We start from the raw sequence: 24,211 nt of genomic DNA on the forward strand, positions 1-24,211 counted from the left end.
TGGAATAATTGGAAATAATCTTAGATTGCAACATGAGTCAAGCAAGTTAAATTGGAAATACACAACAGGAAGTTCTTATGAAACATGGTTAAGTGTATTTGCTTGGTCCTTTTCAAAGGACTTTACAGTTGACTTTTATAGTGTTTTTCAAATATCGCTGTATATTTTAAATCATCAAGGGATATTTTTAAACCTCAATAACAAGGGGATGACAGAAGGATGAGATGGTTGGATGGCATCACTGACTCAATGGACATGAGTTTAAGTAAACTCTGGGAGTTGGTGATAGACAGGGAGGTGATTTTTAAGGTATTTTTGCAAATTGCTATGAAAAAGGGTAAAATCTCGAATACAATAATCCATGAACACATAGGAAAATGCTGCTCATCAATAATTATCAGAACTTAGAACAATAAATATGGCACAATGTAACACAAAACAATTGTTCTCAACATTCTGATAACTTTGATAGAATACCCACAAGTATTCTCTAATGATAAGCAGTACCATAAAAGACATCATTATTACAGTATGTGTGAAGAACCAGAAATGTGCTTGATAATAACGTGGAGTGGTCAGAAATGCATGGAGAATTAAAAACTTGCATTTGTTCTTGAAAGGTGTTTATAACTGAAAGGTATGTAAAACTGGAAAAGGAAAATGGAGTCAAGAAGCTATATCAAGACAGGAAAGCAGCAAGAATGAGGTGATAGGAATAAACCACATTGTCGAGATATTACAGAAACTATCCCACCCAGCAGGACAAACAGCTTTTGGGCAGATCCTATTAGTTATGAAATATTAATATATTTTGCATATTATACATATAATTTTAATCACAGTTCGCATTATTATTCTCTTATATGCAATGCCAAATTCAAATGTTAACTCTAGAGAGAACAACACACAGCTGGGTAGGACTAAATACAAATACTCAAAAGAGTGGAAGAGATTAAGTTATTCCTAATTTACCCTCTCTTCCTCAATAATAAATGCCCTGATTCTTAGTTGGGCAGGTGGCTACATAGATACCATGGTATTTCTTAGCCCCTCTTATATCCACTTGGACCATAAAACTGGGTCACACCAAATGGTAATAGGAGAAGGTGAGGCCTGTCACTTCCAGGAGGTTGTCTTCAAGTTAAGGGACATCCTCTCTCCTTCCCTACCTTTAGTTCTGATGGCTGAGGGGTAGAGATGAAGGATGAATCTGGAGCTATTGTCTGAGACCAAATGATGGATGGAAGCTAAATGTTGTAGCAGAGCAACAACTGAAAAGCAGCTTATGTCCCCAGTGAACCACTGAACCCGTCCTGTATCACTTTCAGGATTGTGTACCAAGGTATGTATGTACTTCTGTGTGTGTAATGCACAGTCACACCTAACTGTGACTAAAACAGAAGATATAAAGTAATTTTCTGAAATCCACTCCTGTGACATCCTTGAAAATGCTAATTGTATATAAGGAACTGTATTTTTTTTTTAGAAATTAAGATATGCTTGTATGAGAATTAATGAAAGACAAACTCTGTATGAGAGCTTTATCCAAGCTTATCATAGTGCCTAGTGTTAGAATATATTTATTGTATCATGTTCTTTTTCATTATTAAAACAGTGTGACTTTTCTGTACTGGTATCGAAAAAATCCTATGTATTTGTTAATTTTTGTCTCATTTGTAGTAGTTCTTTTCAGAGTCCTTTACCTCTCATTTTTGTGGTAATGTTCCATCTCCACTTTGGAATCTGTCTGCTATCTATTCCAATATTTTAATCCATATCTACTATCAGTTCTCATATCACTAGAGTAAATACAGACATGTTTTATCTTTCTTTAATCTTTTTAATAGTTTCAATATACAAATGGAGCTTCCCAGGTAGTGGTAATGCTAGAGAATCTGCCTGCCAATGCAGGAGGTGTACGAGATGCAGTTTCGATTCCTGAGTCAGAAAGATCCCCTGGAGGAGGAAATGGCAACCGACTCCAGTATTCTTGCCTGGAGAATCTCAAGGACAGACAAGCCGGATGGGCTACAGCGCATGAGGTCACAGAGAGTCAGACACGACTGAGTGTTGAGCAGCAGAAATACACAAATAAATGCTCAGAAACAAACAAAAAAAATTCTCACAAATATTCATTCCTATCTTCCAGCCATCCATATGAAAAAATTTATCCAATGTTGTTTGTTTAATCCATAGAGTAATAAAATAATTATTACATACATAAGCCTTATGAAGCATATCCTAGCAATAAAAATGCAGATTGGTTTATAATTATAATATTCATATCAGTTACACATAAACATAGACATATATACATACACGTATGTACACATATGGATAGATACACATATATACAGAGAGTTTTTATGGATTAGAAAGTGGAGTATGAACTTTAGGAATGATTAGTACATAGTAAGTCAAAAAGAAATTTTCTTCTAATTCTCAAAGAGAGTTATAACCTTGCCTCACACATTATGAATTGAGGTTTTATGAGATGAGATAAAAGGTGATATCTCACAGAAGTGTTACTATTACATGTTTGAAGGCAAAGTGACTTCAAAGAAAACACTGCTTTGGCATTTTTAGATGAGACAGATGATATTTAAAACACAGTTTGAAAAGAAAAAAAGTGTTAGTCATTCAGTCATGTCTGACTCTTTGTAACCCCATGGACTGTAGCCCACTTTGCTTCTCTGTCCATGGACTTTTCCAGGCAAGAATACTGGAGTGGGTCGCCATTTCCTCCTCCAGGGGATCTTCCAGACCCAGGGATTGAACCTGCATCTCCCACTGGCAGGCAGACTCTTTACCATCTAAGCCACCAGGGATTTTTACCAGGTGTAACAGCTCATGCTGAGTCAAAGGGTAAAGAGGGAATTTATTGCTTAAATACCTCCTTTTCTTCCTCAAAATAATTCAGTTTCTTTTCCATGATAGATACTTTGGGGATAAGATGGGTACTTACCATTAATCAGAAAATATTTTTTCAATTTTAAACTTGTATGTGAATGATCCATATGGTTGTAATAATAAAAGAATGTCACTACTAAATCTTAAGATTCTATAATGTGAGTGGCACAAAAAGATACATTTTTTAGAGAGAAGAGAAAATGAGTACAGGATTGTCAGGGAAATGGAGGTGACAGAATTATCTCAGAACTGTGGAGTAAGAAATGCTGCATAAAGATATAAGTCAAAATACACATAATTCTTCAGTGCTGTTTATTATTGTCAATCTCTTCCACTGAAGTGTGGAGCACATGTGTGTCCTATGACATAGGAATTATGTCTTAGCACCCATCATATGCCCTTGTACCTGCTAATACATTTCTGTGCACAAACTAAGAATTAAAGATTGAATTTTATAGATTCCAAATGGCTAAATGTTGTTTATTATAGAGATCACACTTTCAGAGACATTTGTCTTACTAGTAAACAGCAACAGGGACACAGCATATTGAGAAAATCAAAGGATACTGATCAGATGGATTTATTCCTTGAATTAAGATAAATAAATTTGGGATTTCCCTGGCAGTCCCATAGTTAGGACTCAGCATTTTCAACGTTGTGGGCCCAAGTTTACTTCTTGGTTGGGAGAACTAAGATCCTGCAAGTCACACAGGGTGGCCAAAAAATAAAAATTTAAAATTAAAAACAAATTTCTAAGATGAATAAGTCTTGGCTAAAGAAGTTCCATATTCTATGCTTGTAATAATCCACATGAAGGCCTTTGAATATTGTATTAGTATTTAGAGGTAATACAGAGTTTTACGGACATGTGGATGCTGGCACATCCTCAAACAGTGCTGCTCTTCATATGGTAACACTATGAATCCAGTCCTCTCCCTGCCACTTTCATCCCCCAAAATCAAGAATTAATAGTAGAAACCATCTCATTACTTGTAGACACACATTCCTGTGTCTGGACTGTTTTCTTACCAAACTTTCTCAGGAAATTATAAATTTTTGCCAAGGCAAAACACTCATTATCATAGGAAACTTCTTTTTTCAAGGATTTTATTGAAGGCAATTTTGACATCTTTATTCCTTAGGCTGTAGATCAGGGGATTCAGCATGGGCACAATAATGGTGTAAAACACAGAGGACACTTTCCCTTGGTCCATGGAGCTGACTGATGATGGCTGCAGGTACATGAATGCTGCAGATCCGTAGAAAATAGCAACAGCTGAGACGTGGGAGCTGCATGTGCTGAAGGCTTTGGACCTGCCCTCCGTGGAACGAATGTGGAGGATGCTAGAGATGATGAAGATGTAGGAGCTGAGGATGGTCAGGATGGGGGTGAGGATATTAAATGCACTGAAACACAAAACTACCACCTCATTGATGTAAGTACTGGAGCAGGAGAGCTCCAGTAGAGGAAAAAGATCACAGAGGTAGTGGTTGATCACATCAGCCTTGCAGAAAAGCACTCTTAGCAAGCAGCCTGTGTGAGCTGTGGCACCAGTCAAGCCCATGATATAAACCCCAGCCACCATGCAAGAACAGAGCTGGTAAGACCTGGTGACATTGTAAAGCAAGGGGTTACAGATGGCAACATAGCAGTCATACACCATTACAGCCAACATATGACATTCTGATATAACAAAAACAAGGAAGAAGAAGAGTTGAGTCATACATGCTGGGTAGGAGATAGTATTCTTCTCTGTCACAAAGCTCATCAGCATTTTGGGGGTAATGACAGTGGACTGACAGAGGTCGATGAAGGACAAGCTGCTGAGGAAATAGTACATGGGGGTGTGCAGGCGAGAACTGAGCCCAATCAATACGATCATGACCAGGTTTCCCACCACCGTGACCACATAGACTCCTAGGAAGAGGAAGAAAAGGGGCAGCTGGAGTCCTGGATGCTCTGTTAGCCCAGCAAGGATGAACTCAGTCACTGAGGAGTGATTTCCTGCTGCCATTTCCCTCTGGGAATTTATGGAAGAAATGAAAAATGTAGTGGCTACAAAGATGTGTAATATAAAAGCCAATTACAATGATGTGTAATAAAAAACCAATTACAATGACGTGTAATATAAAAACCAAGACTTCTCAAGCAGATAGCTCCAGTTCTCTGTCTGTTCCTGATCTACACTAGTGGTCAAAGTGCATCTCAGTAACGTAGGACATGTAAATATTAACAAATAAGATGGAATGTTCCTTTGTTTGTTCTATGCTATCAAACCAAAGCACTCTCCCAGTGGGTCTCAGTATTGCCCAGTCCCTAGACAGCCAAAGAAATTTTTCGTTAACTTTATTATTAGAACTTTCCATGATTTGTTTTCATTCCTCTCAAATCTTCTACAGAGGAAATACTAGTATGCCTATTTTACATTCTGGATAACTAATATAGTGGTTGGATATTTTCCCACAGTTAGGTATATAAAAAGTACATGATCAAGGATACAAAATAAGGCCTGTCTGTCTCACTTTTCCATCTCTCCTTTTAGCCACTCATACCTGCCCTTCTATCTCTCTTTGTCATATCAAAGCAACCATTCACAGTAATTAATATAAGTGGAAAAATTAATATAAAGTACTGACAGTAGTATATCAATAACTGATCCTTGCAGTGAATACCTTCACTATGGTCACCTTTCCAAAAATACAGATAGCTCAAGAAAGCAACTAGATGGCTAACAATAAGTCTATCATTCAACATGAACTCCACATCCAGGAAAGATGAGTTTCTTAATGAGGAGAATTCAGAAGTGTGAAATATTAAAGCCTAAATTCATTCATCCTAAAATCTCTTGTGGAATACTCACCATGTGCTAAGTACTTTGCATGACCTGTTATGATCCTGGGCTTAGATTCTGGGAAACCAGGGCTGCAGAATGTCGATCTTGCATGATTCTGAGGCTATAACAATACGGGTGTGGTCTTGGTGTCCTTGTACTCGCCTTCAAACTCACCTTCAAACCAAAGCACTACCCCATATGCACAAGAGACCAAAACAGAAAGAATATTTATATCTTACCCTCTCTGGGATATGGGTTTGGAAGAAACCTGATGATTCCATGCACAGCAGAGCACAATGAATTCAAAAGAAAGAGACCCAAGAAGTATCATCAGAGATTATTTGTGTACCAAAAATGATTACTATTTATTTAGGGCATACTTTGGCCACCTCATGCAAAGAGTTAACTCACTGGAAAAGACCCTGATGCTGGGAGGGATTGGGGGCAGGAGGAGAAGGGGACGACAGAGGATGAAATGGCTGGATGGCATCACCGACTCGATGGGCATGAGTTTAAGTAAACTCCGGGAGTTGGTGATGGACAGGGAGGCCTGGCATTCTGCGATTCATGGGGTCGCAAAGAGTTGGACACGACTGAGCGACTGAACTGAACTGACTGAACTGAATAGTATAGATTAAAAACATTGACATAACCATAAGAAATAAAAGTGGTAATTAAGGATTTGAGCCAATACTGATATCTTCGGAAATACTATCTCAAAATCAAAACATGCATAAAACATACACTAGATGCAAAGAGCATAAGAGCTGAAAAAACTATAATCGTGATACGAACGTTTCTTTTCTGCCACCCTCTTGTTATTGACATTTGTCATTCACAGGCATAAATTTCGGTCCTGATTATGAAGATTGTCATTTCAGAGTAAGGTCCTCTTACTCTTTAGCTAGCAGGACACTGCAAATTGTGATTTTTTTTTTAAGCTATTTTTCTAGAATTTAGTGATAACAGCAGGTAAAACTGTTTGCCTTTTTAAATACAAATTTATATTTTTAAAAAGTGGACCTTGCACTTTGAGATATCATTTTAAGAATTATTCCATGGTACTGTGTACTTGAGCTTCCCTGGTGTCTCAGTGTGTCTCGGCCTACAGTGTGGGAGACCCAGGTTCAATCCCTGGGTCGGGAAGCTCTCCTGGAGAAGGACGCAGTCCTATATTGAAAAAATATTCTACTAATACTCTGATAATACCATAAAAGAAATCATTATGAAATTTGTAGATGATGTTAACATAGAGAAGAATAACAGACACTTTTATAATGATAATGATTCTAGAAGATACTATTAGCCTGTGTATCTGATAGCATTTGATATTATAAAGAATTTAATAGCCTGTAAACACACTCTGCTGTGGACCTTTAGGATATAGAGATAAATAAGATAGAATCCTTACTCTTCAGAGTTTTACAGTCTAGAGAGAGTGGAGGGGGCAGACCAGACAATGTGATAAACGATTGAACAGATCCTCCAGAACATGGTGACTATGATGCTAACCCAGGGGAGGGGTCAATGAAAGCTTCAAAAAAAAAAAAAAAACTGAACCTGGAAGAAAGAATATAAGTAGGAATAAGGCCAGGTCTGCAAAAACATTCAAAATGGGGAAGCAATGGCCTAACAAATCTGTGTTCAAAACATCTGGATCAAGAGAAAATGCTTCAAACTGCCAATGAATTCATTAAAAAGAACATAACATCCAAATTTAAGGGAGTGGTAATCACACAAGGGAAAAAAAAATACATCTTATGAATTGTGCTTAGTTCTGGGGGCTATACTTTACGATGGTGAATTTCAAATTGTAATTGTCCAAGACAACAATATTTGGATCAAAATAATTTACTCCAAGTACCCACACAACTAAAAACATGAATTGGAATTAGATTTATTGTATGTTACCTCAAAGGACAGAGCCACAGCCCATAAGATACCTGTTTCAATAGCAAGGCTGTCTAACCATTAAATGGGTCTGAATATAATATAGATTGAATTATGAAAAAGACAGTTTTCTCCTTTCAGAGGTGTTACATTAATAAGTGAGCAACCATTTTTAGATATCAACCACTTTCAGGAAATCTCTGTAATGATGTGAAGAGGTTAGACTCCTTTAATATTCTCAGATTAAAAACTTCTGTAACAGATGGAGTTCAGATACTCACCCTTTTCTTGGAAACCTTAGACTGGGGTGTATGTGTGCTTTAGAACAAGTATTCTCTAAGGGAAATCTCGATGATGAAGGTAGGGGCTGTTCAAGATAGAAATTCCTATGCTTTCTTTTATTCAGTGTTCAAATTCAAATCTTGATTCCTGAGTTGTTCACAGAGATACTATGAATCAAGAGTCATGACTCCTTATTGTAGCTTCCTCATAATTCTACCAGAGACACTTGACAAAGTGACATCCGTTTATCTAAGGTTTTAGTATATAAGAGGTATTAATAATATCAAAAACATGTTGGAAGCTATTGGAAACTCCCTCAAGATTTTCTTTCATCAGGGATAAGATATTGGAGTATAGAAGCAATTAAAATCTGCATTTTCATTCATTATTGATAATATCATTAGCTCTCTTGTGTATAATATTCTCAGTGTTGAGACAGTAAACAGTCATTAGTTAAGAGCTAGAAATTAAAGCCTGCAGACATTGCTTTAGGAAGTCTTTGAAAACAGCTTCTTATATGAATATAACTTCTGAAATATTTGAAGCCATGATTTCGATCTTTTTATGTTTACTTGAGGTTTGGGGAAATACTTAATTATATCTAATTATTAGTAGTAAATGCCTCATTAGCACAGTAGGTAATGTGTCAGCCATTAGTTGTAGGTGCTCTATATAGTTTTCAAAGACTTTATTTTTATGTACATAAGTCCACTATGCAAAGAAGCAAAACGGCTGTCTGAGAAGGCCTTACAAAGAGCTGTGAAAAGAAGAGAAGTGAAAAGGAAAGATATACCCATTTGAATGCAGAGTTCCAAAGAACAGCAAGGAGAGATAAGAAAGCCTTCCTAGTGGTCAGTGCAAAGAAATAGAGGAAAACAATAGAATGGGAAAGACCAGAGATCTCTTCAAGAAAATTAGAGATACCAAGGGAACATTTCATGCCAAGATGGTGACAATAAAGGACAGAAATGGTAGGGACCTAACAGAAGCAGAAGATATTAAGAAGGGGTGGCAAGAATACACAGAAGAACTGTACAAAAAAGATCTTCATGACCCAGATAATCACAATGGTGTGATCACTCACCTAGAATCAGACATCCTGAGCCAGTCATCCTGGAATGTGAAGTCAAGTAGGCCTTAGGAAGCATCACTACGAACAAAGCTAGTGGAGGTGATGGAATTCCAGTTAAGCTATTTCAAATCCTAAAAGTTGATGCTGTGAAAGTTCTGCCCTTAATATGCCAGCAAATTTGGAAGAGTTAGCAGTGACCACAGGACTGGAAAATGTCAGTTTTCATTCAATTCCAAAGAAAGGCAATCCCAAAGAATGCTCAAACTACCGCACAATTTCACTCATCTCACATTCACATGCTAGTAAAGTAATGTTCAAAATTCTCCAAGCCAGGCTTCAACAGTACATGAACCATGGACTTCCAGATGTACAAACTAGTTTTAGAAAAGGCAGAGGAACCAGAGATCTAATTGCCAACATCCGTTGGTTTATCACAAAAGCAAGAGAGCTCCAGAAACACATCTATTTCTGCTTTATTGACTATGCCAAAGCCTTTGACTGTGTGGATCACAATAAACTGTGGAAAATTGTGAAAGAGATGGGAATACTAGACCACCTGACCTGCCTCTTGAGAAATTTGTTTGTAGGTCAGGAAGTAAGAGTTAGAACTGGACACGGAACAACAGACTGGTTCCAGTTGGGAAAGGAGTACATCAAAGCTGTATATTTTTATTGTCACCGTGCTTATTTAACTGGTATGCAGAGTATATCATGAGAAACTCTGGGCTGGATGAAGCACAGGCTGGAATCAAGATTGGTGGGAGAAATATCAATAACCTCAGATATGCAGATGACACCACTCTTATGGCAGAAAGTGAAGAGGAACTAAAGAACTTCTTGATGAAACTGAAGGAGGAGAGTGAAAAAGTTAGCTTAAAGCTCAACATTCAGAAAACTAAGATCATGGCATCTGGTCCCATCACTTCATGGGAAATAGATGAGGAAACAGTGGAAACAGTGTCAGACTTTATTTTTTTGGGCTCCAAAATCACTGCAGATGGTGATTGCAGCCATGAAATTAAAAGACACTTACTCTTTGGAAGGAAAGTTATGACCAACCTAGATAGCATATTTGAAAGCAGAAACATTACTTTGCCAACAAAGGTCCGTCCAGTCAAGGCTATGGTTTTTCCAGTAGTCGTGTATGGATGCGAGAGTTGGACGGTGAAGAAAACTGAGCGCCGAAGAATTGATGCTTTTGAACTGTGGTGTTGGAGAAGACTCTTGAGAGTCCCTTGGACTGCAAGAAGATCCAACCAGTTCATCATAAATGAGATCAGTCCTGGGTGTTCATTGGAAGGACTGATGTTGAAGCTGAAACTCTAATACTTTGGCCACCTCGTGTGAAGAGTTGACTCATTGGAAAAGACCCTAATTCTGGGAAAGATTGGGGGCAGGAGGAGAAGGGGACAACAGAGGATGAGATGGCTGGATGGCATCACCAACTCAATGGACGTGGGTTTGGGTAGACTCTGGGAGTTGGTGATGGACAGGGAGGCCTGGTATGGTGCGATTCATGGGATCGCAAACAGTCGGACACGACTGAGTGACTGAACTGAACTGAACAGTGGGAGACTGAAACCTCAGTGGGCAGATGGACTGCATCCAAGAGCCTAAGGATTTGATCACCATATTTGTTTGGGGACCCTCGAGTGGTTAAGTGGCCCCTTTCTTTCCAAATAGCAGCATGTGCATGTAGCATCAGAAAGACGTACTTGGAGTCAGTGTAAATGGTTACTCTTTTTCCTTTTCCCATCTCTAAAGCTCAAGTCAGGGCTATGAGCTCAGCAAACTGAGCTCAAGTACCTGGTGGCAAAGGTTTAGGCTCTATGGTCTCAAAATACGAGATTACTACATATCCAGCTCTTCTTTTCCTATCCATGACAAAGCTGCTTCCATCAGTGTACCAGATTTCCTCAGGACTGGTCAGAGGATCTTCCAACAATCCCTCTCAGGGTTTTGTCCAGTGGTCCAAGGTTTCTAGGAAAGAGTGAAAAGGGAGAGCGCCCTCAGGGCTAGGCAAGAGGGTAGCTGGGTTAAGAACCTCACAAGGGGATATAATGAGGCCTGGACTTTCCGTCAGCACTACTTGATATCTGAGGATTCTTTGATCAGACATTCATAAATGGCCTTTCCCATTCAGGAGTTGTTTCATTTGGTGGCTGGTAAAAGTAGTTTGCCTCAAAAAGAGAGTTTTAAAGCATCTTCTATCAGGACTGCAATAGCTGCAAGATTTCAAAGGCAGGGAAAGATCTTTTCCCAATAAGGGAGTAGGACACTCAGGGACCACCAGAAACTGATGGGGAAATATTTGTCCATCCCAGCAGCAAAGTGCTCAGGTAAATCTTTTTGTAACTATTTTTCCTGTCGCACCCAAAATGGTACAGGTTTGGGAGGAGAAAGCTCCAGAGTAGGTCAGGACAGGGTAGATAGCCCCTGGGTCAACCAAGAAATTCTTGGAATTACCTGCCATATCCAGTTGCACCCATGGTTCCAGCCCCGTGATGGTTATCTGTGACAGGTGGGCTGGCTGGAGTGGGCTGCTTCAGTCTTGTTGAACCATCCTGAGGGAAGGCTTGGCACTTGACCTTGAGGCTCTTGGGTCCCCAGGCCAGAGTGTCACCCAATGTCCCAGTTGATGGCATTTGTAGCAAGCCATTTTAGGAGACTTGGCTTGGCTTGGACACTCTTTGGCTCAATGTCCCACCTGTCTACAGATTAGCCATTTGCCTCATGCTTTGTCCTTTAAAGACACGGGGTTTGCTATAGGGCTTCCCGGGAGGGCAGCCAACATCTGGGCATGCCTTGTCTCTTTTCTTTTCTCCCTTTCCTGGGCCTTCACCTCCTTCTCCTGTTCTCTGTTATAAAAGGTATAACTGGGCCTCTGTCTGGGCCATCTCATCTAAAGAGGCAGCAGGGTCCTGTTCTTGTAGCTGTTGTAACTTTATCCTGATGTCTGATGCACACTGGGACAAGGAATTTGTCCTTTAAAATCATCTGTCCCTCATAAGAGTCTAAGTTCAGACTGATAAACTTTTGGAGGGCCTCTTTTAGCCTTTCCAGAAAGGCAATGGGGTTCCCGTTGGGCTCTGAGTTACTGCTGAGACCCAGGTGTAGCTGATTACTTTTTGCTGGGCTGCTTTTAGTCCTGCCTTTACACAGATCAGAAAACGATCCCTTTCCCAGATGTGCTCAGGGTCATTATAATTTTAATTAGGATCTGAGGAGGGGACCGCAGTTTCCCCCACTGCATATTTATTGCTTGATGTTTGAAGTCCCATAGCATAACTTTGGGCTTCATTTAAGACCCTAGCCTGCTCAGGGTCAGATAAAGTTTGACTAAATATGACCATGATGTCCTTCCATGTCAAATCAAAGGCCAAGGTAATGTGTTGGAAAGTACCTATGTATTTGCCTGGATCATCTGTATAGCTTCCCAGGTCTTGTTTGATCTGTCTTAGTTCTAAAAGGGAGAAGGGCTTATGGACCCGGTTGGTCCAAATTCTCCTCCAGTTTCAACTAAGGGACATACTTGAGTTGGCTTTTGTTGAAGAGGTGCTCCTGGATATGGGGGCACATTTGGTTACAAGGAAAGAGCACCAGGTAACTCAGGAGCCATGGGAGGTAAGCCTTCACAGGAGGCTTCCTTCTTTATGTTGTCTGTACCTAAGACCATTTGCCTAGTAGACTCACTTTTAGGGCATACAACAATCCCATATTTAAAACAGAGTTCCTTCATATCTCTTAGTCAGAAGAAAATGTGGACATAGGGGAGCTTTGTCCATTTCCCTTGTCTTTTGTAGAATAAGTCTAGCTGCAGGATGGTATTGCAATTTAAACTCCCATCCTCAGGCTAGTATTCCTTGTCCCCCAGAGGATACCATGGCCATGTAGTGACACAAAAAGATTTTAAGCAACTTCTCCTTAGAGTTAGGGGATTGAACAGTTTCCAGTTATCAAGGATGCATCTCCAGGGCAACTGTTGGGAAGTGGATTGATTATTTCCAATCTGAAAGACAATTATGACAGGAAGGAAAAGAAAAAAGAAAAAAAACTAATAGGCCTCCTTCTATTTCCATGGGAGGACTTCCTTAGGGGTGAGTTTTTTTGAAGCTTATCCCACCCAGTACTGTTGCACTCTGAGAGCCAGGTGTCCCAGGGACATGGTGCAGATCCCCAGGCAAGCTGAGGCATGACAGCCTTCTGGAGATCGAATCCCCAGGCAGGTCAAGGCAGGTCAGCCTCCTGGGACCCCTGGACTGGCAGATCCCCAAGCAGGTTGAGGTGTGACAACCTTCCAAGGACAAGATCCATAGGCAGGTCAAGGCAGACCAACCTCCTGGGATTCCCAGACTAGAGTTGGGCGTCCGCAAGATCTCCAGCATAACTAACGCTGGGTAAGATTAAGGGGTTGTAATCTTAACTCTGCTGGTTTGTCTACCACAGACGGGAATAGATGTGAAGTGAAGTGAAAGTCACTCAGTCGTGTCTGACTGTCTGCGCCCCATGGACTATACAGTCCTTGGAATTCTCCAGGCCAGAATACTGAAGTGGGTAGCCTTTCCCTTCTCCAGAATATCTTCCCAACCCAGGGATTGAACCTAGGTCTCCTGCATTGCAGGCAGATTCTTTACAAGCTGAGCCACAAGGGAAGCCCATGGGGATAAATATCATGATGCAAAGCAATCCTAGCTTGTGCCCTGAGATGGGGAACCTGGTGAAAGAGCCATAAGCCTTATCCTCTTATTGCTCTGAGAGAATGCAAGTCACTGATTTCCTCCCCTAGTCCTCCATACGAGCAGTTTAGGGTGTTTCCAGTGGTAAACATTCCATTGTCATAGACCCACTTTAGGTAATAGCAGAAGTAATGACAAAGGAGTGGGTTATCTGGTCCTGTTAGGAGCATTAAGAGTCTTTTAATAATAAGTGGGGTGGAGCAATATTGCCTATAAGGGGGCAGGGTCCTGGTTGTAGGAGTTAGTAAGTGGCTTAAGAACAAATTGATAAGAGGCAACAAACCAGATGTTCCGCAAAAGTGGAATGAAGATTTGATCCAGGGGTAAGCTTGTAAATTTAGAAGAAGGGTGGTAAGGGTTTGGGCCCAAGCGGCCTGCATGGGCTAAGTCCCAAAGTGGCAAACATTAACCCTGGAAACCCAATTGCCCTTGAAGGGATGCCAACAGATGGACTTCTAGCAGGCACTGTGTGCCTGTCACCCCCTAGTGGATTCACTGAGATATGCTGTTGTTGCACATATAGTAGGAAACATAGAAGATGAAGGCCTTAATATCTAGAGGAATTGGATATTATATAGTATTTCCCTCCCAAGGGCCAGCTAATTTCTGGTTGTCCCTCCAGAAGAATGTAGAGGCAACATTGTGGGCCCAGACAGGGCTCAGGAAAAGAGCATGAAACAGGAGGGAAGGGGGCAGGCCCAACTTTTGAAAGAATGATATAGCCCAAGGGAATAACATAAATTGATGAAAATCAAATGGGTCCAAGATGACAAGTCAAATTCAACTAAACCTGGATCCTCAGTCTGCAAGCTAAATGACACACCCAGAGGTGCCAGGACAGTTTTAAGTCACTGTCAAAAGACCGAGGAGTGGGTGGTTCCCAAATTGTTGGAATGATCCTCCTACTCAATAGCATATGAAATCACCCAGCTAGCAAAAACTAACCACATCACATTCCATGGATGCCACACTCCCCTCTGTGATGGCCCACACTCTTGGAGTGTGCTTCTCTCTAAATCCAAACAAATCCAAACAAACTTATCTATCTCTGTGTCTCTCAATAAACTTTTTTGCAATGAGACATCAAAAGCCTGACCTTCATTGGGTCCTAAAACCAGGCATTGTGGGTTTTGGCTGGGCTCAAGTCCCAGTTGGATGTGACTGAGAGACTAAGCATAGCAGAGTGCCTGCCGTGTGGGTTTGAGTCTTAATCTTAGGTAAACAGTTTCAAGAACGACTTTCAAAAATGGAAAGATGATGACCTGCCCAATACTTTGTAAGCAGTGGCATAGATGGAGAGAGGAACTGAAGGACAGGAGGAAAAAGCAGTGGTGAAAAACGTGCCGAGAAATCTCCATCATAACCTGGTGAAAAATCTGCTAAATACCTGACCTGTGCTCACAGTTTTCATTGGCCTGATCCCTGACACAAAGGAAATTAGGGACAGAAGAACCCCCACCTGCTTGGGCAACAGCTACTAAGGCACAGCGGATACGCCCTGGGACACCCACGACTGCTTGCCTCTTCACAGGGGGTTTGAGGAAACAAGAAACAAGAGATTGTAAAGTAATTAAGATTTTGTTAGCTGTATGTCCTTCCAGTCATAGGAGTGAGGACTTCCTACCCCAACCAGAGGTCTTCTGGAATCTGAGACTGAGCTGCACGAGCTTTCTGTGGAGTTTGCTTTTGCTGTCCCGGTTTCCAGCACACTGGGCTTCTTGGCACCTTCCCTGCGCTGGGTTTTCTTCACGTTCAGCTTCCACCATGGGAGCTTTTGCTGAGTTGGGCTTCTGCTGTACTTGGTCTCTGCCTCACGGGGGCCGAGCCAAGGTTATTTCCAAGTTAATCAGAGCCAGGTTAAATCCAAGTCATGGCACCATAGATGTCAAGGGAGTTTGTAATTTCCTCGGTTCTGTCTCACCACAGCAAAAATTTGAAGCGATGGATTGGACCAGTGTTACAATCAGTTTTATTTGGCAAGCAAACGAAAATACATCCTTGAAGCTTGAAGGCAGGCCAACCCAAAAGACACGAAAAGAAGAGAGATCCAGGCTCTATTTGGTTTCTCTTTTCATGTGGTTTTTCTCCTCTCCCTGACCCTGCCCTATGTAAATTGGGCTACCCAGGAAGGCTGTTGGTTTTTTTTGTTTGTTTGTTTTTGTTTTTACCTGAAGTTCTAACTCCAGTCCTAGGACCTTCTTTTGTTCTATTTTCACAGGGCTTTTCCTTTCTTTGTCTTTTAGCCACTGCCATTATGGACTCCTTTTCCCTATTCTAACGACCTAACAGCTTTATTCTAAAGTTAATGGATAGACACAAAAAATTTTAAAACACAAAGGTAATGTCATCAAATGTACTTCTACACTGTTAAACTTAAATGCAAAATGGAGACTAGACTTGAGAATCTTCTGAACAGCCAAAACTATTTAATCCAATAAGTAAGTAAAACTAATTCTAGCTTATTTCATGAACTTAAGTGAGACTTGATTTAGGCTATTTCTTGTAAATGCTTCTGATAATCATGAAAGAAGGCTTATAGATGGCATGGTAGTAATGAATCCACCTGCCAATACAGGAGATGCAAAAGGCACAAGTTGGATCCCTGGGTTGGAAGATCCCCTGGATTAGGAAATGGCAACCCACTCCAATTTCTTGCCTGGAAAATTCTATAGGCAGAGGAGCCTGGCGGACTATAGTCCATGGGGCAGCAAAGAATCAGACATAACTGAGGGACGCACACAATCATGAAAGCAGCTTAAGTCATCTTCCCAAAAACTGTATGAGTGTTAACACAAGTTTGTGTGCACAGTTAGGCCAAGTAAACTGAAACATAGGAGTTTAGAGCAGAGAAATGCTTGTTGTAAGGTCATGCAAGGAGACAGGTGATTCAGGACCTTAAAAGCCCCTAGCTCCCCAAAAGAGTTCAGCAAATCACTTTTAAAAGGCAGATGAGGGAGGTGGGTCACAGGGCATGTGATCAGCTCCAGCATAGTTCTCTGGCTGAAGGTGAGGAATGTGTGTCTTGAAGTTTAATTTAAATCAGTCTTTAGGCTCCAGGAAGCCTGGGGCTATGTGCTCTCGGTTGTCAAGTAGTTAACATCTTCCATTTGGGATGGAGTGGGTGTTCACATCTGCAAAACAACTCAGGAAATCTGCATCAAATACTGTTACCTAGGTACTTCAGAAAGGAGCTAAGGCAGAAGGTCTGGGGGAAGGGCTGTTCCAGGAACGCCCCATAGAATCCTGCTCAGACATTTGAGATGGTCACTTGTGACCAGTCCCCTGCCATTTGGCTGCCCAGGTGGCCCAGCAGTAAAGAATCCGCCTGCCAGTGTGAGACTCGAGTTCAACCCCTGGGTCAAGAAGATCACCTGTAGGAGGAAATGGCAACCCACTCCAGTATTCTCACCTGGGAAATCCCATGGACAGAGGAGCCTGGCGGGCTACAGTCCATGGGGTTACAAAGAGTCTCACACGACTGACACGCACGTAACACTAGCACTGCCATTTGGAAACCACATGGTAATAACCAATCATTGTGGAGGTTACACAGCTTCCTCATTTCCACTTCACCAACAATCCCATAAATTCATGATCATATCAGTCTTTGCATTTAAAAGTTCCTGCTTTGTGAACGGTTCTCATATACACAATAAACTCTCGGAAGTACAGTTCATTGATTTGGTGAGTTTAATTTGGTTATTTCTGGATTTTTGACAACATAGACAGGTAAAACTGATTTTCAAAAAAATACCTATTTTATCAAGCAGCCATTATTTAAAGAAAACATTTTACCACAAGTAATAATCACAAGTATTCATTGTAATTTTAAAAAGTCATATCAGAAGAAATGTCTACAATTCAATTGGATATAATTATTTTTAACATTTCTACTGAAAAAATAGATGCAACCTAAAAGTTGAGAGTTATGTTTTTATTCAGCAGGAATTTTCAGGATGTCAAGCCTGGGAGACAGCATCTTAAATAACCCTCAAAGAACTGTTCCAAGGAGGAGAGGGTGGGGAGCCGTGTTATATAGAAGTTTTGTGACTAAAAGCAGGTAGTCTGAATGTCCAAAGATAAGTGCAAATTAAAGAAAAAACAGATATCTCAAGATAAGGAATTTTGCGTGTTCCTATGTATGGGAAAATGTAAGAGTTTGGGCTCACTGAATTCCTTTCATATGCACCTCACCTGTCTGAGGCCAGATCTTGCATTCTCACATCCTGAGTTTCCTCAGGGCTCATCGTAGGGAGGGGCAACAGTCTGATGTCTGCTGCTGCTAAGTCGCTTCAGTCGTGTCTGACTCTGTGCGACCCCATAGACGGCAGCCTACCAGGCTCCTCCGTCCATGGGATTTTCCAGGCAAGAGTACTGGAGTGGGTTGCCATTGCCTTCTCCGCTGATGGCTGCTAGATGGCCGGTATTATTCCTGAGTTCCCTCGGGGCTCACCAGCTCACTTTTGGTGGTGCCCGCAGTCTCTAAAGACAGTGACATCCTTTGTTTACTGATATAGCAACAAAGATACCATTTCTCAACACCATTTTCAATATTTCAATTGTTTCCCATGTTTTCAAATATTGTAAATATATTTACAGAGAGCATCTTTGTTCATAACATTTATTCAGAATTTTCATCTCTTCAAAATTATCAGCTCACTTATAAAACAAATTTTCTCCTCTGTGTCCCTCCAAACAAACACATTGTTGATTTCTAAAGCCAGGGAGAACCCTTAATTCTGTGCTAGGTTCGGAGATGCTCTTCATCCACCAGAGGGCGACAGAGCACAGTTTGCAGAATACAAACAGCTGGCCTTGTCCACTTGGTAGCAATTTAAGTCTAAGAATTAACTGACTTATTAGGCTGTATCAGATACAAGATACGGCCAGGATTTCAGTTCATCTGTAAACCTAATATATATTGTAAAAGATAAGGCAACTGTCTCGTGAAAGGACAAATAATGGGAAACACATCAGAATATCAGGGATAATTTAAAGAGCTCAGAGAGCCTGCAATCTTTATTCTTTTGAATCACGAGCTCCAAATCAGAGACGACAAAGTGAGTTCCTAATTCTTTCATCCTTCTGGGTTTGCGGTTGATGCTACACCCACTGATTTGCCCTCAGTTTGGTAAAATAGGTCACAAGTGGGATCCTTGTGACTTTGGGCACCATCTTTTTGCAATTTGCATTGCACTGGTGTGGTCTGTGTGTTCAGTCTCCCAGTCGGAAGACTCTTTTCCTCTCCATGGAATTGAGCCCTCCAGGCTCCTCTCTCCATGGAATTTTTCAGGCAAGAATACTGGAGTGGGTTACCATTTCCTCCTCCAAGGAATATTCCAGCCCCAGGGACTGAATCAGAGTCTCCTGTATCTCTTGCCTGTTTTTGCATTTTGCATTCCTTTGATGTGATAAAGCAGGCTATTTAAATACAGCCTGGAGTCACACAGTCTAAAGAAGCCTGCACTTTGCTCACAGGACAGTAACTCAAGATTCAAAAGAGGGAGAGATTAGATTCTGTTACTGACAGTTGTTCAAAGGGAAGTTCCAAGTTCTCCAGCTCTCTGGGTTGCTAAGAAGCAAAAAATATGAAAACATTCTTATGACCAGGGCATGCAAATTAGTATAAATGTGTCTCAGATCCATTATAAATGTAAAATGTACTATTAACATATCCTATATATTTGCTACTTCTGTTTTTACCTAAGTACACAATCATAAATTGAGGAAATTTTATAAAGGATTATCATTCTCTAAGGGCTTCTTTGTGGCTCAGCTGGTAAAGAATCCACCTGCAATGTGGGAGACCTGGCTTCCATCCCTGGGTTGGGAAGATCCCGTGGAGAAGGGACTGGCTACCCACTCCAGTATTCTGGTCTGGAGAATCCCATGGACTATATAGTCTATGGGGTCACAAAGAGTTGGACACGACTGAGCGACCTTCACTTTACTTCACTTCTTTCTCTAAAGTGAAGAATTCAGTTTAACTGTATTGAATACAAACATTCCAGTGGTGTTTGTTGGTTTCACAATTGTCATAACCAGTGTGGGTCAGTTATTAATAAAAGGCTTTAGTTTGCAAGGTATTCTAACTATAACTCCTTATCAGAGTCTATGGCTTCCCTCGTGGCTCATTGCTAAAGAATCCACCTGCAATGCAGAAGACTTGAGTTCAATCCCTAGGTCAGGAAGATCCTCTTGGAGAAGGGAATGGCTACCCACTCCACTATCCTTGCCTGGAGAATCCCATGGACAGAGGAGCCTGACAGGCTACAGTCCATGGGATTGCAAAAAGTCAGACATGAATGAGAGACTATCTTCCTCTAAACTGAAGCATTCAGTTTGGCTGTATTGAGTACAAACATTCCAGTGGTGGCTATTGGTTCCACAATTGTCATAACCACTATGGGTCAGTTATTAATAAATGCCTTTAGTTTTCATGGTATCCTAAATATAACTGCTTATCAAAGTCTGAGTGTACTTCAAATGCTTCCTGCTGAACCTTAGTTATTCTGCTATAAATTCCATTTGGGTCTTATTGTTTCATATAAATGTATTGATCCTAGTAGGGCTTGATGCCAATGTATCATGTATTCAGCTTAGTATAAAAGCTTTTGTCATCTTATTTCCCTCCACTCATACTTTTTCCTCAGCTTGGTAGTAGTTGTTAGGAGTGTTAGCTGCACCTCTGTAAAGGAAAGGGATGTTTCTCTCCATTAGGTTCTATAAGGATTAAATCATTAGCCATCCTGATCACCTACCTAGAGTAAAGGTTGAAAGCCAGTCAAGGACATAGAACAAGATAAAACACTCTGTGCATTGGGAAAACAGGCCCTCAGATAGTTGGATATATTTCAGGAGAATTGAACCCAGATTCTTGTATCTTCCCATACTTTGAAAAGCACTAAAATCTTTAACTGAGATATCCATTCCTTCTGATTAGCAGTAACCTTCTACTGAGATGACTGCTGGATTGCACTTACTCTTTCACCAATGTCACATATATACTGGCTTCACCCCCTACCTCTTCAGAGCAATTGTTCAGAGCTCCATAAAAGACTGTAATAAATGCTAGAAAGGGTGTGGAGAAAAGGGAACCCTCTTACACTGTTGGTGGGAATGCAAACTAGTACAGCCACTATGGAGAACAGTGTGGAGATTCCTTAAAAAACTGGAAATAGAACTGCCATACAACCCACCAATCCCACTGCTGGGCATACACACTGAGGAAATCAGAATTGAAAGAGATACATGTACCAAAATGTTCATCATAGCACTGTTTACAATAGCTAGGACATGGAAGCACCTAGAAGTCTGTCGGCAGAAGAACAGATAAGAAAGTTGTGGTACATATACACAATGGAATATGTGCATTAAACTATTAAAAAGAATGCATTTGAGTCAGTTCTAATGAGGTGGATGAAACCAGAGACTATTATATACAGTAATGTGAGTCAGAAAGAAAAGCACCAATACAGTACATTAATGCAAATATATGGAATTTAGAAAGATGACTATGATGATCCTATATGCAAGAGAGTAAAAGAGACACAGATGTAAAGAACAGACTTTTGGACTCTGTGGGAGAAGGTGAGGGTGGGATGACTTGAGAGAATAGCATTGAAACATGTATATTACCATATGTGAAATAGATGACCAGTCCAAGTTCAATGATGAAACAGCACACTCAAAGCCAGTGCACTGGGACAACCCAGAGGGAAGGAGTGGAGAGGGAGGTGGGAGGGGGTTTGGGCTTGGGGGACACATGTATGCCGTGGCAGATTCATGTCAATGTGTGGCAAAAACTACCACAATATTGTAAAGTAATTAGCCTCCAATTATAATAAATTAATTTTTAAAAAAGACTGTAATCCAGGCTATGGTCCCCTCCCCAAAATCCCCAAATATAATTCAAATTCACCGCTCTCCAGTTGTGTGGCTTTTGTTTTAAGTCTACACTTCCAAACAGAAGGGTTCAGAGTAGAGAAGTGGAACATCAAAGTCTTTGGAGAGACTGGGGTGAGGCTGTGCTTGGATAGTGCCTTGAAAGATGAGTATGATTTATTTGGACATATAAATAAAACTCATATCCCAGGCTGAGGGACCAAGATCAAGACCCAGGGTCAACAAAGACAGGGCATGGGTGAGGAATGCACCAAAATTCAGGCTCCACGGCCTGGCGTAGTGTACAAAACATGGCCTACATGGCAACAGGATCTTTTCATTCAGAACTGAACTGGGAAATCCAGGCTGTTTTGTTACATTATTTCAGGGAATTGCAAGCTAGTTTAGGTTAGCTGGCGCTAAAGCCATATGTGTGCGTGCGCTTAGTCACTCAGCCCAGAACAGGCTCCACTGTCCAGGGGATTTTTCAGGCAAGAATACTGGAGCAGGTTGCCATTTCCTACTCCAGGGGATATTGCCAACCCAGAGATATAATCATTATTTGTTGAATTTTTTTTCTTCATAATTTCTGAGACTAGACCTCTGGCTCTGTAAGTATGCTTGCTCTGTGTTGCCAAGGGACTTCTGCTTAAGACAAATACACAGTTGCACTCCTAGGGCAGTTGAGAACTGAGTGCTTACCCCAAAGTCTTCCTCGGACCTGTCCCAGTGAGCATCTAGGGTCTTTGTCATCCTGTGTGCTTCTAGTTTGGCATTCCAGTCTTCTCAGTGAGGCTAACAGGTTCTCAGGAGTTCGTCAGACCAACCATCCCTCAGAGTCATCTTTGCCCTAGCTGAGCAGGGGAGAACCCAGGACAGCTTCTGCATCAGCAGTGAAGGTCAGAGACACACCAGGTATGTGAGATTCCTATTGCTGCTGTGACAAATTACCACACATGTGGCTTAAAACAATGCAATTTATCATCTGCAGTTCTAGAGATTAGAAATCCACAGTGAGTGTCACTGCTTCCCTGATGGTTCAGTGGTAAAAAAAAAAATCTGCCTGCCAAGCAGGAGATTCAGGTTCATCCCCCTGTTAGGGATGTCGGGAACCTCCCCTGAAGAAGGAAATGGCAACCCACTCCAGTATTCTTGCCTGGAAAATCCCATGGACACAGAAGCCTGGTGGGCTACAGCCCATGGGGATCACAAAAGAATCAGACAAGACTTAGCAATGAAACAACCCAACCGTGCTAAAATCAAAGAGTTGGCAGGACTGAGTTCCCTCTCAGCTGTCATTTCTCTGATTCTCTTCTGCCTCTCTCTTCCACTTAGAAAAATCTTTGTAATTATATTGGGCTTACCCAGATCATCTAGAATAATTTCACTTCAAAGTCAGCTGATTAGCAACCTTAATTCATCTGCATTCTTAATTCCTTTTTGTCAGTTCCTAACACGTTCACAGGTTTTGAGGATTAGAATATGGGCATCTCTGGGGAGCGTTAGTCTGTCTACAACAAAAATTGACAGATTTCTTCACTGCTGACTTATCAAATTCCACCATTAGTCAATTTTTACTGGACAGGAATGCTAAACAAAGATTATTGGAAGTGTTCAATAAATCCACCCAAGCAGGGTTCTGGAATACAGAATTAAATCCATGTAACTCTACATCCACCCAGAGTGGATCACCGAAAATGTCATCTTAGCTGCTCATTCACAAATTGCGGGATCTGAGAGTTAGCAGATTTATTTAGCAGCTCAAAAATATTAGAAAAGTCTTTAAGATTAATCTACTTTTGCTTCAAAAATTGATAGCTGAGTTGTTGCCAGAGATGTAGTAGGAGCAGGATTGCAGAGAGCCCGAGAGCACAAGTCTGACTCTCACACTCGTTTTGAACCACACAAGCATCTCTGTTTTACTGGTGTGTGAAAACCTGTAACATGTTGCCATGACAATCTGCATGTGTTGCCATAACACCAAAAAAAAAAAAAAAAAATTTATCTTTTAATGACCAAATGAGGAGGGAACAATACAGTGTAGAGCCACATTTTTCAAGCTATGCTGTCTGGACAAGGATTCATCTAAATTGGGCCTGAGATGCATGATGCAATAGAATAAATAAGAGTTACCTTTATAAAGTCTTCAGCTTTTTAAACTTGAAATTTTGCGGATGAAAAAAAATCCTTTAAAAATTAAAAATGGATCTATTATGAAATAGAAAATAAAGCATCTATGAAGCAAATTTTCAAATAACCTTTAAATTAAAAGAGAGAGAGAGAGCGCTTAGACTTTTTCTAAGATGGACGAGGATAATTCCAGATAACTATCCTCCCCCCATCATCCCTGTTCCCTCTCAACTTCATTTCATCCTACACAATTTTCTCTGCATAGCCTTTCGAGTCACTTCAGTGGAATATTAAAAACACTGGCTAATGGCATGGGAATAGTACTAAGAATCAGAAGACTTGGGTTTGGAAAAAAATTCTACCCAAATTATTCTATTTCCTTAGGTATGTGTCTGAGATATTTTCGAGTTATTTTTTATCAGTACCATAAGGGAGAGTGCAGAATTCAGCAATATATGTTGATCCATCACCAG

General features: G+C 40.8%; 1 protein-coding gene across 1 annotated transcript; it reads right to left on the bottom strand.

Moving 5' to 3' along the window:
* Nucleotides 1-3,989: 3,989 nt before the first annotated feature.
* Nucleotides 3,990-4,958, bottom strand: LOC133066981 (olfactory receptor 8G1-like). Its single transcript, XM_061158300.1, has one exon. The coding sequence runs from the start codon at nucleotides 4,923-4,925 to the stop codon at nucleotides 3,990-3,992; it is 936 nt and encodes a 311-aa protein (XP_061014283.1). The 5' UTR covers nucleotides 4,926-4,958.
* Between the last annotated feature and the right edge of the window lie 19,253 nt (nucleotides 4,959-24,211).

This window comes from Dama dama, chromosome 2 (genome assembly GCF_033118175.1).
Source record: "Dama dama isolate Ldn47 chromosome 2, ASM3311817v1, whole genome shotgun sequence".
NCBI classification, from domain to species: domain Eukaryota; kingdom Metazoa; phylum Chordata; class Mammalia; order Artiodactyla; family Cervidae; genus Dama; species Dama dama.